This window comes from Eubalaena glacialis, chromosome 5 (genome assembly GCF_028564815.1).
Source record: "Eubalaena glacialis isolate mEubGla1 chromosome 5, mEubGla1.1.hap2.+ XY, whole genome shotgun sequence".
Taxonomy (NCBI): Eukaryota; Metazoa; Chordata; class Mammalia; order Artiodactyla; family Balaenidae; genus Eubalaena; species Eubalaena glacialis.
Window position 1 is genome coordinate 30,630,916 of NC_083720.1, and position 14,358 is coordinate 30,645,273.

The 14,358-nt window shown below is 38.7% G+C and overlaps 1 protein-coding gene across 2 annotated transcripts in view; it reads left to right on the forward strand.

The window, feature by feature from the left end:
• CFI (complement factor I) overlaps positions 1 to 14,358 on the forward strand; it is a 38,732-nt gene that overhangs the window by 16,725 nt on the left and 7,649 nt on the right. For both annotated transcript variants that reach the window (XM_061191158.1, XM_061191157.1), the window contains 8 exons: positions 1,761 to 1,927; positions 3,108 to 3,221; positions 3,366 to 3,476; positions 6,931 to 6,954; positions 7,118 to 7,138; positions 9,763 to 9,798; positions 11,640 to 11,743; positions 11,915 to 12,018. In XM_061191158.1, coding sequence (XP_061047141.1) covers positions 1,761 to 1,927; positions 3,108 to 3,221; positions 3,366 to 3,476; positions 6,931 to 6,954; positions 7,118 to 7,138; positions 9,763 to 9,798; positions 11,640 to 11,743; positions 11,915 to 12,018 — 681 coding nt within the window. The remainder of the gene's footprint in view (positions 1 to 1,760; positions 1,928 to 3,107; positions 3,222 to 3,365; positions 3,477 to 6,930; positions 6,955 to 7,117; positions 7,139 to 9,762; positions 9,799 to 11,639; positions 11,744 to 11,914; positions 12,019 to 14,358) is intronic.

The following is a 14,358-nucleotide window of genomic DNA, read 5'->3' on the forward strand; positions in this document are numbered from 1 at the left end:
TTTGGGCTTATTAGTTACCCTGCTCTTTTCTGTCCTCTTGTTTCTTCCTTTTAAAATTTCTGTTAGGTTAATAAAGCTGATGTTGTTGTTTCTTAATCTTCTCCTTTTTCTTCCTCTAATTGGTTTGAAAATTATATACATCCTATTTCTATTCCTTTAGTGGTTATCTTTACATTTATACCATGAACCCTTAACTTAGAAAGTCCTTGGCCTCTTCAGGAATCATATCAATACAAAGAACGGCATTACCGTGTCAAGTTTCCAGTATTTTGTTCAACCTTATTTTTATATATTCCTGAAGTTAATTGCTATCATTATATAATAAGCAATTATCATCACTTTTGTTCAGTCAGTGCTTACTCAGATGTACTTCATGTTTACCAACTTCCTGGTTTGTTGTTGCTTCTTTCATCTCACTTCTTTGTTCTGGCTTCAATTTTCTTCTGCCTAAACCACATCTGCTAGTAGTTCATTAGTGAGAGTCTCTTATCATTAAATTGAGCCATAGAGTATTTATTTTCGACAGTTTGTGACCTACAACCTATGATTCAACCTAATGGCAAACTCTCTCACTCTTTGATCTCCCAATTTTTGTTCTTATATTTTGTATAAGCTCATGAACAGACTTCTCTGATTTTAGCCAGTGGGTATTTCCCTTAATTCCTTAAGAGCTCATTGAGGACATTTATCTAGTACTTTTAGATATTTATAGGTTGAGAGGTTTTTCAGATTATTCACCTGTCAGATTGCCCCAAATGGCTCCCATCTGTTCTCATATTTCGATGTGGTTTGGCACAGTTTCATGACCACTATATCTTCATTATGGATCTGAACCTCTTTGTTCCCTTTAGTTGCTCTATTTTTCCCTTTCATTGTGATTTATCTGATATTTATATTGCCATTACTGCTTAATTTTTGTTTACATATGCCTGATGCACCTTTGCTCAACCTTTTATTTTTAACCCATTTTCCCCATTAACTTCTAGAGAAAAGCAGGGAGCAATTGAATATTCTGGAAGAATAGCTCACTGTAACTCATCATCTCTAGGATATCGGGTCACTGAGGTAGCCTCTTAGCTACACAAATTCTGAACAAACTGAGAAGTCCAAGCAATGGCACATAGATGTCAAAATATCACTTAATACTGTCAAGACTGAATTGAGGATGTAGCTTAGCGTGAAAGCAAAATGGACCTGCTAGAATCAAACTAACTGAACCTCCCTGATCCCAGGCAACAATGGGGCCAACCAGGTAAGACTTACAGCATTCGGCAGGTGAAGAGGACCCAAAAGGAAAAAATGGAAGAGCTGGGCTGACCTTTCCTGGTTTACATTTCCAAAATTCCCTGATAAAATTAATCCACTCCCTTCCTGGAGAGAAGAGGAGTTAAGCCGTAGAGAGAGGCCAAGAATGACACATCTCAGGTTGGAAAGAAATCAGCAGTGTGGATGAAGAGGCATTCCTCCTCAACAAGAAACAGAGGAGAGGAAACCAATATTTGTGGGTGCTTGCCATGTTTTGAACTTTGGCCAGTCAGTTTAAACTGATTGTTTTAGTTAATCTTTGCAAAACTCAATGAGGTAGTTATATTCCCTGTTACAGGTGAAGATATTGAAGCTCAGAGAATTTAAGCATATTGCCCAATCTATCACCCATGTGTAGAAAATAAGAGGAAATTAGTCCCTTACCGCCTACAGTAAAGTCATAAATACAAAGTACTAATTATTCTACCTTTCTGTTTCATTTATTTGATTTGCAGAGGTGCTCTTGATACTCAAAGGAGAGATCCTGATACAAATTCCACTGAATGTCTACATGTGCATTGTCGAGGATTTGAGACCAGTTTGGCTGAATGTACTTTTACTAAGGGACTAACTAGCAGTTCCGAGGGTTTGGCTGGTGTGGTGTGTTACACAGGGAGTGCAGGTTAGTGGAGTACTGGCCTGATATTTTCCCTTCCTTCAAGGTTGTTTATTTCACATCAAGTCTGTAGTAAACAAATAAATTACAGATACCCTCCTGCCAGTCACACACAATGGCAAAATCATATTTTGGGTTTTAGAGCCAAAATGGGTGCTTTTCCCCTATTGTACCTTTCTGCCATTCAAATATTACTTCTATCCAGGTTCCTATATGGGAAGTAAAGTTGCTTGACTCCCCTTTGACTCCTTGAACATATGGATTAAAGTTGATGTAGCAAACACAAGTTAATAAAACATTAGAAGAAACTCAGCATCTCCCTCCAGAGGTCCAGCCGATTACACATTCCTTTAAAATGGTTAAGTGACCACATCTGTGCCTCAGGCCATCAATGCCACTTTTCTCCTTCATCCTGACCTTGGAATATTTTAGCCATATATACAGTATTAAAGACCAAAGCCAGGGGCTTCCCTGGTGGCGCAGTGGTTGAGAATCTGCCTGCCAATGCAGGGCACACGGGTTCGAGCCCTGGTCTGGGAAGATCCCACATGCTGCGGAGTAACTAGGCGCGTGAGCCACAATTACTGAGCCTGCGCGTCTGGAGCCTGTGCCCCGCAACGGGAGAGGCCGCGGTGGTGAGAGGCCCACGCACCGCGATGAGGAGTGGCCCCCGCTCTCCGCAGCTGGAGAAGGCCCTCGCACAGAAGCGAGGATCCAACACAGCCATAAATAAAAATAAATAAATAATTAAAAAAAAAAAAAGACCAAAGCCTTTTTTGGTGCTAAAAAAAAAGTACCATCAAAATGTAAACAGCACTGCCAAGTAAGCCTCAGGATTGGGGTGGGGGATAAAGTAGTAGCGTGAAAGGAATGGATGAGCACCAGAGTTCGCCAGTGTCAGCAAGGGCTCCTGATTCCCGAATCCCCTGCCCCATCTCAGCGAGCAGAGACCTCCACAATAAATGCTGGTTTTCAGAGATTATAAAAGGGCGTCCGTAAGCCAGCTTTGGCATTTAGTTTCCTTATTAATCATATATACTATGTCAATGCTACCACCCATACATTTTATATCATTTTTTATTTGTGCCTGGCTTTATCTTCAGGTCCGCATTATTCCAAACATGTGATAAAGATGTCACCCACAACTCCATAGATAAATTTCACAAAGATCATTCCTACTTTACAGTTTCTCCAACAAACGACTCCTTTCTGTGTGTGAATGGGAAACCCATTCCTCAGAAGAAGGCCTGTGATGGTGTCAATGATTGTGGAGACCAGAGTGACGAGTTGTGCTGTAAAGGTAGCAATGAATCTAGCCTTTAAACCCTCAAAAGCATTCTTTTGACTAAGAAAGTGGAAGCAACTTTACCACTGAATTAAGATTCCATCTCATTCCATTTTAAGAATGAAAAAAAACACCCCTCTTGTATTTATGTTTGCACAGAGTGCCGAGGTGAAAGTTTTTTCTGTAAATCGGGTGTTTGTATTCCAAAGCAGTATAAGTGCAATGGCGAGGTGGACTGCATTACTGGAGAAGATGAAATTGGTTGTGAAGGTAATTTAAAGTTTCGTGGTTACTTTTTTTCATTATTGGACCCAGGGGTTTTAGCAGGCTTTGTAATTATTGCCTAGAGCTAATTCGTCAATAGGGACTATAAAATGGCAATTTCATTTTTAAAAATTTTTATTGAAGTATAGTTAATTTACAATGCTGTGTTAGTTTCAGGTGTACAGCACAGTGACATATATATATGTACATATATATATATATATATATTTATATATATATTCTTTTTCAGATTCTTTTCCCTTATAGGTTATTACGAAATATTGAGTAGAGTTCCCTGTGCTATACAGTAGGTCCTTGTTGGTTATCCATTTTATATATAGTAGTGTGTATATGTTAACTCCTGATTTATCTCTCCCCCCTTCTCTTTAAAAATGGCAATTTCTAACTTAACATTCCTTCTGCATTTATTAACTGGAATTCTATAGAGAAGAACTATTTTGTTTCCATGAAATTCAGTTCATCGTAGAAAAGCAGAATGATATTTAATTCTTTCCCTTTACTTACCAAGCTTCAAAGCAGTGAGTTGGTGTTCTTTGCTTTTTGGTGCTCATTGGAAAACCTCCAAAGGTGGAAAATATTTACTAGGTACCTACTGTGTCCCACACAGACTGACTTCCTGCTCCCATTGATGCTCTCTGGAGGAAAAATCTCCCTAAGTTAATATATTCATTCATCTACTCAACGGATATTTATTAAGTTGTTACTATGTGTGTCAGGTCCTGTTCCAGATGCTGGGGTTACAATAGTGAATAACATTTCAAAATCCCTGCCCCCTCATGGATCTTATATTCTAGTGGAGGAAGAGAAACAATAAAGAGAAATAAGTAAAAATATCTAGTAAAATAATAAGTACTAAGAAAAAAAATAAAGCAAGCAAGGGAGATATCAAATGCCCCGGGGAGGGGGGTGGGAGTAAGTTCTGAAATTTTAGGGAAGGCGGCTTGGGAAGGCTCACTCACTATTACTTTTAGGCAAAGCGCCGAAGGAAAAGATGGAGCCAGCCATGCAGACGTCTGCGGAAGAGTATTCTAGGCAGAGGGAACAACCAGTGCAGTGTTCCTAAGACAGGACCATTCCAGTATGTTTGAGAGCCAATCAGCAAGGAGGCTAGTGTGGCAGGTGTTCCAGGTGGGGTTAGTGGGTTAAAAGACAAGCAGTGAGAGAGGTTGGAGCAGTGCTTGGGTGGAAGATCAGGGCAGATCCAGTGAGGCCTGTTAGTGAGTGAAATTGGGTCTCTAAGCAGAGGAATGGCATGATCTGACTTACATTTTAAATCATGATTACCCTGGCTGCTGGGTGGGGAATAGACTGTATGAGGGCGAGGGGCGAAGCAGGGCAACCAGTGAGGAAGCTACTGCAGTAATCCAGGGAAGAGATGATAGTGACTAGGATAAGTTGGTAGGAATGGAAATGATGAGAAGCAGTCAGATTCTGGATATGTTTTGAAACTAGAGCCAAAAAGATTTGCTGGTAGATTGGATGGGGGTGTGAGAACAAATGAGCAGTCAAGGGCAGCTCCAGGGGCTTTGGCCTGAGAATGGAAAGGATGGAGCTGCTTTCTTCAAAGATGCGAAGGCTGCAGGAGGAGTGTGGGTCCTTGAATCCACCTCACTTGTGGAATGAATCCAGTGGTGCGCTGGTAAATGTTTAACAGTTGGCTTTGAAGAGGGACAGGGACTCCCTGATTTGTAGCTTTTGCTAATTTCTGGGGTATGAATTACTCCCACCATGGGTGATTTCAAGCCATTGACATGATGTCGCAGAACACAAACTGGGAAGTGACACAACAGCCTCCTGTGTAGTGGTAAAGTCCGTGTCAGGACACCACTGAATTACTGTTAATGATTTATTGTAGTTTTTTGTACTCGTCTTACCTTTCCTTCTCAACAGCAAACACCTTTAAAACAGGATCAAATTATTTTTACGTTCCAAATGTCCCAGGTAAAGTGCCTTCCACATAAGCATTAAATAAATGTTGAAGATATGTATGGATAAGTTAATTGATATTAATTATATCATGTATAATTGCTTGGTATGCCAAGTATTTGACTTTAATGAAATTTTGTTTAATTTTCCATTGATATCAGTTCTTAAAAGACACACTTTTTAGGATTTCAAATCACGTTAATTTTTTTGAAGGGTATAAAGCAGTTGAGCAAAATACTTTAATGTTGGTTAAATGTAGTGAAATCCTTAGTGAAGAGAGGAGAGAAAGAAATTTCAAATACAACACTGTAGAAGTTTAAGGTGTACAGCATGAGCTTGACTCATATATTGCAAAATTATTACCAAAATAAGTTTAGTTGATATCCATCACCTCATATAGTTACAATTCTTTTTCCTTGTGATGAGAATTTTCAGGATTTACTCAAAGCAACTTTCAAGTATACCATACAGCAGTGTTAACTATCGTCACCATGCTGGTGACGTCACTAGCCCCAGTGCTTATTTACCTTATAACTGCAAGTTTGTACCTTTTGACCACCTTCACCCAGTTCCCCACCTTCACCCAATCCCCTAGCCCCCAACCCCTGCCTCTAGTAGCCACAAATCTGACCTCTTTTTCTATGAGTTTGGATTTTTTAGTTGCCATATATAAGTGAAACCATACAGTATTTGTCTCTCTCTGAAGCTCTACAGTTTGATTTCACTGCTTCAGTATAATAATATTTTGGGTTTCCTCGCCACCTCCTCCTCTTCTTCCCCTCTCCCTCTCTCTCCTCCTCCTCAGAATTTGTTAGTTTATCAGAAAAAAAAAAAAAAAGAATCCTACTGCAAGGGAATAACTACAACATAAAGCTTACTTTTAGTATTAATTTCTTGAATCCATATCAAAAATACATTTCGCCAACTGTCATTGTTACTTCAGTTTATCCATCTTTAGAGTGAGCTCCGCTTTGTATTTCAATAATGATTCGAATTTTTCCCTCTCTGAGAAAGAGCAAGTGAGAGCAGAGATGTGAAATAAATATATTAATATATTCATTGATCTCTCCTTTCAGGGAACAGATCAGAATCACTAAACCAAGGGAGGTTTGGAGTATACCTTAATTTCATTTATCCTTTATAAACCCACTTTTTATTAATATAAGTTAAAAAGAGTAAATAAATTTTGTTTAACTATGTAATAAGTCTGCTGTTGGGTATGTATTCAAATATATCTAAAATACGAATCTCTTTTTAAAACTCAAGTTAAAATGATTTCCTTGCTGTGGTGAAACTGGTGTGTGTTTAAATGTAAGATGAAACATTTGTTAGGCAGTATTAAAAATCAAAGTATTTGGTTGTGCCCACAAAAAATGGCATACTGTGGTTCCCTTTTATCTTTTTGTAAATATTAAAGTTGTTACACTATTACTGAAATATTAATGATTAGTGTATATTTAATTCAAGTGAAAATGATCTCTTTGCTACAGTGAGTTTTTTGTTTTGTTTTTAGGAACTGGACATCCTGAAATTAAAGGTAAATCGATTTTTACAATAGATTTAAATAAATAAATTTTGTAAATTTATATTACAAAATTGAGAAGAAGAATAAGGTGTTCTAGCTTGAAATGGTATGCATTTTTTTCCAAATAAAAATTATCCTTTGCTGTGGTAATTTTTTTGTTTTTGTTTTTTTTCAGGCGCTTTACGTACGGCTCAAGGTAAAAAATTTATTAAATTCTCAGGATATTGCAGAATTGAAACAAAATACAAGCGAGCACTGCTGTTATCTTATATTTTAAGGTAACTATTAACTGAGGATGACATAACCAGTTTTAACATTTGTTTAGGCACAGTGGCCTTTTCCCCGCAGTGTGGTAAACTTTCATTCTCACACTCCCCGTTCACAGCCTGCTAGCCAAAAACCACCCAAGGTGCATTCCCTGCACATTTCACCTCTGCCAAATACCCTTCTCTTCCTTTGCTTTTTCCCCAAAACCAAGGCAGCTCCTGAAGAAATTGTCACCAGAGGAAAGATAACATCTTTTTATGACAGGTATTTTCTTATTTACTTTTGTAACAGATATCCCGAAATCTTCCAGCTCTTTAGGGTCATCCCTTTCTTCATTATTCATATAAAATGACTACTAAAAGTTTACGGTCCTCCTTAGGGTTCCTGAGTGACTTTTATATGCTCAAGATCAGCCCTGTTCTAAACGGCAATTTCAACTATTTCTTTGTGTTCCCTCCCTCTTGTCATCTTGCCCTCCAAGGCTGCTGTCCTTTTTGTTTTGTTTTGTTTTTGTTTGTTTGTTTCCTCTTCTTTATTCCTTTTCCCCTTCCCTCCTTCTTGTCCTTCCTTCCTTGCTAGTTTCAGACCTCAGGGGCAAAGAGATGACTTAGTGATATTCCTCAGCTCATTGCACATGATCATCTCTGTCCAGGCAAGCCCCCTCTCTTGCTTTATTTATTCTCCTTTATTCCTATACCTTAATCCCATTCCCCATAAGCAACCATTTTAATGTGATTTAATGTGTATGTCTTTTTGTTTGTATACATTCTTATCCAGTGTGTACTGTTATCTTGCGAGCACACATTTGTAATTCACATAGTATTGTGTTCTAGCTCTTATATTTCCTTTTTATCTTTTCACAAAGCCTTACGTTTTTAAGATCTGTCCATGTTGCGATGTTTCCATCTAATCTGTTGCTTCTGACTGCCACATGATAAAACACTGTGGTGTTCATCTTTCACAAGTGACTCTCTACCTTCTCAGTAATGGACTCTCAGCCCGCACTCACAGTGCAATGAATATCCTCTCCTTAAGGATGTGTGGGAGGATTTCTTTGAGACATCTAGCTGGGCCAAGAATTGTTGGGTTTTGGGGTATGCCTCTACTTAATCTGACAAACTAGTGCCTGCTCGTTCTCTGGCAGAGTGGTCCTCACCTCCACCGACAACACCCAAGGGCTTGCCTCAAACCCACTAACACTTAGTACTATGCAGCTTTCTAATTTTGCTAGTCTCATACTCTCAAGTGATATGGCATTGTTTATTAATTTGAATTTTTGTCGTAACCAATGATTTTGGGTTTCTCTTCATATGCATACTAGCTTTTTGAGTTTCCTCTTCCTTTTCTTTCTTCTGTCCTTTTTCCAGTTCACATCTTTTGCCTCATTTCATATTGGGGCTGCAGTCTTCTTTCTTGTTGCATTCTAGATATTAATCCATTTTCAGTTTTAGACATGCAAATACCTTCTTCCATTCTGTCACCCATCTATTAACTTTAGCCAAGATTAAAGATTAAATTTAATCATTAAATGTTTAAATCTTTATTTAATCAAAGTCATTGATTGTTTTTCTTACAGTCTGTGCTTTTGGAGTTTTATGCTGCTCTTCTAATATCCAGTATATCTCAGCTACACTGGGCTTTCCCCATCTTCCTTTGTTGAGCATTTAATATGAAGTCTTCTCTTTGGTTCATGTTGTTGCTTTTGTGAAAGCTCTGAGCAGAAAATAACCTAGATGTGTAGCATAACAGATACATGTGTGTCTCTCCCAAAAAGAAGTTGGGAAATCCAGTGATAAAACACAGGATTGCTGCAGCAAAGTAACATTGCCCCTCTGGGCTGCAACCTCATCCAAGACAGAACAACATGTTGCGGGAATTCACCTTTGGATCCTCAGGTCAAAGAACTGATGATCCTGTCCATGACTGAAATGTTCTAGGACAGCAGAGTGAAGATGGAATCATCCCATATAACTTCAAGCAAAGGTCTAAGAGAAAAAAAGGAAGAAGAGAGAATGTGTTTCTGTTTTTCTTTTTGTTTAACTTTTGACTTCTGCATCCCAGATGACTAATAATAACTATGCCTAATACTGAAACCAATTAAACATTGCATGACCCCTGTTAAGAGGTGCCTTATTATATATACAAAATGAGAAGACCCTTTTTAATGTCAGCTCAGAACTATTTCGGTCGGTGTCTATAACTGCTCCCTACCTTATATAAAGACCTTGCAAATGCAGAGTTGAAAGAGATGCTTTTCTTCTCTGAACCAGGCATTTCGCCTGCTCTAAATGTAGAACTCTGCAGCGCCATGAGTCTAACCATTCACTTGTGCCAACAGACACCTCTAGTTTGTGCCTGAAATTTTTCTTACCTACTTCATCTTGAGCCTTCACAATTACCTAGCTATAGAAAGGAAATAAGATTTTGTACTGTCCTTTTTAAAGGTAGGACAAGGTTTAGACAGATAATTATTATCAAAGTTTAAATGATTTTAATGATTTAATTCTTACTATAAACACAAAATTAAACATTGGAACTTTTGTTTGATTATAGAAGAAACAGAAATGTTGACTGCTGATATGGATGCAGGTAAGTTAGCATTATTCTTTTTTACTGGTGCTTCACTGGTTAAATTTGCATTTTAATGTCATTTGCGTGTGTGTGAGTATGTATGCATATATGCAATATAATTGATTCAAGCAACAATTACCTTTGATATCAACTTAAATAGAAAAAAATAACATTACAACTTTCCTTATCATTTTTAAGAAAAGCAAGCATAAATACTTCTTGAGAACCGCTTTTAAAATGGGTTAATTCATATGGCTAGTTTTGAAATGAAAACAACACTCTAGTCCTACAAAAGATTTTTCTATTTGTTATGAGATTTGTTAGGTCAGTTTTGTCAAAAACAACCAGATTTCAAGTGTGACCCAGGACATACATTTTTAAATAGAAAAATAATAGATGTTAATTGAATGAACCTGCTCTTTTGCAGTATTTTAAACCATGATCACAGGAGGTGTGTGAAGATCTGTATCTTGGCCAGTTCTGCACTGAGGGCCAAATCTAATTAAAGTATTAAGTTTCTGGGAAGACAGTAACTGATAAGAGCTTTTGAGTCAGAATGACTTGTATTAAATCCTGACTCAGTTATCTGTTAGTTGTGTGACCTTAGGTGAGTAACAAGCTCAAATGCAAATTAGGAATGAAGTATCTCCCTATTTTAGGAGGTTTAAAAACTGAAGTTCATGTAAGACTCCCTTCCAATTGCCAGGCCCAAAAACTATCAATTTTTTTTTAAATCAGGCAATGAGTGAAAGATTTAGATCTCAAAGCTACAGATATCAGTTAGAGGGATTTCCAACAAAGGCCCTTTATTTTCTACTCAAGGTAACATTAATTTTCAGATACTACCCAAGCTGGTTTCATAGTCCTCAAATGATGGGGTCCCTCTTCTTTCAAAGGTCCAAGCAGAAACTTAAAATTTATCATCACACTCTTCCCCCAACACAGTTCTTAGGATGGATGGGACTCCCCCCAAAATCTTTTATCCACATTTGTTCACAACTTCTCTCCCTTGAGGACCTACCTCCTTCTTATATGTTCAAAGTAATTGAGAGTGATATTAATTTTCCTTTCTCATTTGGGATTGCAGAAATTTTTGTGACATGATAAAATAGAGTGAGAGAATAAGAAGAGCATCTTATACTTTTACTTTCTTCCTTTGTCATGAATTCTCTTGCAAATTCATGTCTTAAGCCTTGCTCTACCATGTCTCCCAGTGACAAACATGCCTTGTCTGAGTGCTCACAGAGGAAGGAAATATCATCACATGTCAAGTGGCTAAAAACACAACCCCCCTCCCAGCCCACTGATCCTGGATTGTCCAGGGGTTCCTGGCACATTACCTCTCAGGGTTAATATGATGATTAAATGATATAAACTATATACAAAGTACTTAGCATGGGGCCTGACAGATAGAAAGTACCCAACATTAACATCATTAATGTTAATATTATTGAAAAGAGTCCCATATAAACAGCCTCTAGAAAGTAAAAACTATGAAAGTAAGAAGCTGGAGTTCTTCATGTGACCCCCATCCTGAACTGTCATGGTAGTAATGCCTGGGCATGTGGCTTCTCTTATATTCCAGAGGCTGGTAAATGTTTAACCCCTCAGGCAGCCTCTTTCTGCCACTACTCCAGCTTGGGCAGAACTTCAGAGAATCAAGCCAATTTTAATATTAAGCCAGAATTTTTCAACAAGGTGAATAGCACAGTTTAGCATCCAAAATAATTTACTAATGAATCTGGCCTGTTTCATATTAGTTGTGACTCTGCTGTTTTTATGGCATAGATAATCAAGAAGTTTGCCCAGAAGGTAATGGTTTCAAAATCATAATGATACAATCTCTTCCTTTCTTAAAGAAAGAAAATGGATAAAATCGTTTTTCCCTAAACTATCCTGTGGAGTTAAAAACAGCGCGCACATTCGAAGGAAACGAGTCGTAGGAGGAAAGCCGGCAAAAGTGGTAAACCCACACAAAAAGTTATAATGTCACTTCCCAGGAGCAGCCCAAGTTTGAAAAAATAAACGTGGGGGTGGAATGTGGTAATTACAAGAGACTGAGAGTCTTGCAATGGAAATATCTTCGAGCCACCTGTCTGGGAGGATGGCAGTGACCACACAAATGTCTTTACAGGGAGACTTCCCATGGCAGGTGGCAATTAAGGAAGATGAGAAAATCAACTGTGGAGGAATTTATATTGGTGGCTGTTGGATTCTGACTGCTGCACATTGTGTCAGGTAAAAAAATATCTCCAGTAGATGTTGGATTTCCTGAAACAATGAAATTAGGTGATAGAGATTGTGGCAGGTCATAAATAAAAACATATACAAGAAAAGTCATTGACAAGTTCCACTCTATTATCTGCTAAACGCCCTCTGATATTGATGATCGGGATCCCAGAGGCCAATTCCCCAGAACCCACTGTGTTCCCCTCAGACCAAACTGTTGATCCCAGCTGGCAAGGGCAGATCAAACCTGTAGGTACCAAGTTATTTCACTTGGCTCATTTGCATGGATCAAGGTCAGCTTGGAGAACAGGTTCAGAATTCTGCCCTCAGTTATGACCTTTAGAATGAATGAAACACCATTTATTGAGCACCTCTTACAGACCAGATACTGTGTCCAGCACTTTCATATATGTTATTTTGTTTTAATATTCTTAACAGTCCTAAGAGGTAAATATTATTCCTCCCATTTTCTAGATAAGCAGACTGAGACTAGAAGTTACATAACTTGGCTAAAGCAACACTACAAGTCAGTTGCAGAGCCAGGGTAAAATCAAGTTCAACGTATCTGACAGTAACTTAGATGAAGGCCTGCTTAGAAAATCTGCAGGTGACCCAAAGTTGAGAGAGATAGGAAATCTGTTGAATGACACCCATAAAAATCCTCATGGATTGGAGAAATGCACCAACTCTAATTTCTTCCTTCTGAATGGCCCTTTTCTCTTGGCTTCTGTTACACAACACTCTCCTGGTTTTCTACCTACCTCTCTGGTCACACCTTCTCTGCCTTCTTTGCAGCTTCCTCCTCCAGTGACTGAGCATTATTGCTTACGTGAAATACCTCAGTTCCTCAAGGTATATCCTGCCTTCCTCTTCTCTTCTTACCTCTTCTTCCTAAAATTATCTGTACTTTAAAATACCACCGTATGCTGACACAACGATATTTCCAGCCTAGACATCTTCTCCAACCCTGACCCTACAGTACACTGACTATCTTGGCTCTATCAGAAGTAAATCAAATTCAAAAGGTCTAAGACCGAGCTCATGATATGCCCCTTCCCCCAGATATGGTCCTGACCCAGTGTTCCCTATCTCAGCAAATGACAACACATTCATCTAGCTACACGGGGCAGAAATCTAAAAATCTTCACACTTCACTCCCTCAACCCTTCCATAGCTCAGCCAGTATATCACCAACTCCAGATGGCATCTTTAATTTCCAATTATTTAATTCTCAAAACTTCTTTCCATCTCCACTATTACCCTGCTCCCACCTCTCTCCTGGATTATACCAACTGATTCCGAATTGGCTTACCCACAGTCACTCTGCCCAGAGCTGCCCCCATCTATCCATTGCCTACTGTGCAGCAAGAGTAGTAGTTCCATACCTGGTTTTGACCACTTCCCACTTAAAATTCGACGGCTTTGCATTCCTCTTGGGATAAAAAACTAAACAAAATGTTTAACACAGCTCATTAGGCCCCAAGTGATGTGACCCCTATTTACCTTTGCCGATCTCGTCTTGCCCCACAGCGTCACTTCTTGCCCCTATTCCACCTGCTCTGGCCTTCTTTCCGTTATTCAAGTGTACCTTGCTCCCTGCTGCAAAGAGACCTTCACATATGGTTTCCCATGCTTGAAAGCATCTTTCCTACCTAGTTTCCCTAGTTAGTGCTACTCGTTATTCAGATCTCAGCTCAATCCTCACTTCCTCAGAGAACCTTCCCCGACTCCCTAAAGTCTAAGCCCTCCTGATATGTTCTCAGAACCCATGTGAGTTCCTCTCACTTTTTACAGTAGAATACATATCTTCATTGGTGTGATTATCCATTTAATGCTGCATCCTTTCCTAGACCCTGCGTTCCATGAAGGCAGGAACTATTTCTGATTTGCTCATTTCTGCATCCCAGTGGCTAACACAGTGCCTGGTGATAGTAGGTACACACTAAATATTTGTTAAGTAAATTGAATGGATCAACAGTTAAACATTAAACAATATTCAGGACCTCTGATCCTGAAAAACAACCAAAAGTAATATGAAACATAGCATTCTTGGAACTCTAAGTTTAAATAAAAGCATCCTGAACACTCATTAGTTCCTAGGACATCACTGTTTAACTGTAAGGTGATTCCCTGAGAAAGTGATGGTAGACACCCAATTTGCTGGAAACCACGAGGTGAAAATTGATATGAAAATAGAGTGAGGCATTGGGACAGGCAATATTTAGCCCATTCACCATTTCAACCAAATTCTAAAACAGCTGCTGTGTTCCAGGTATAATACTCAACACAGGCATCTATCTATAGATGATAAGACCCTATCTTTGACTTCAGGTAGCACAAACAGGAAGA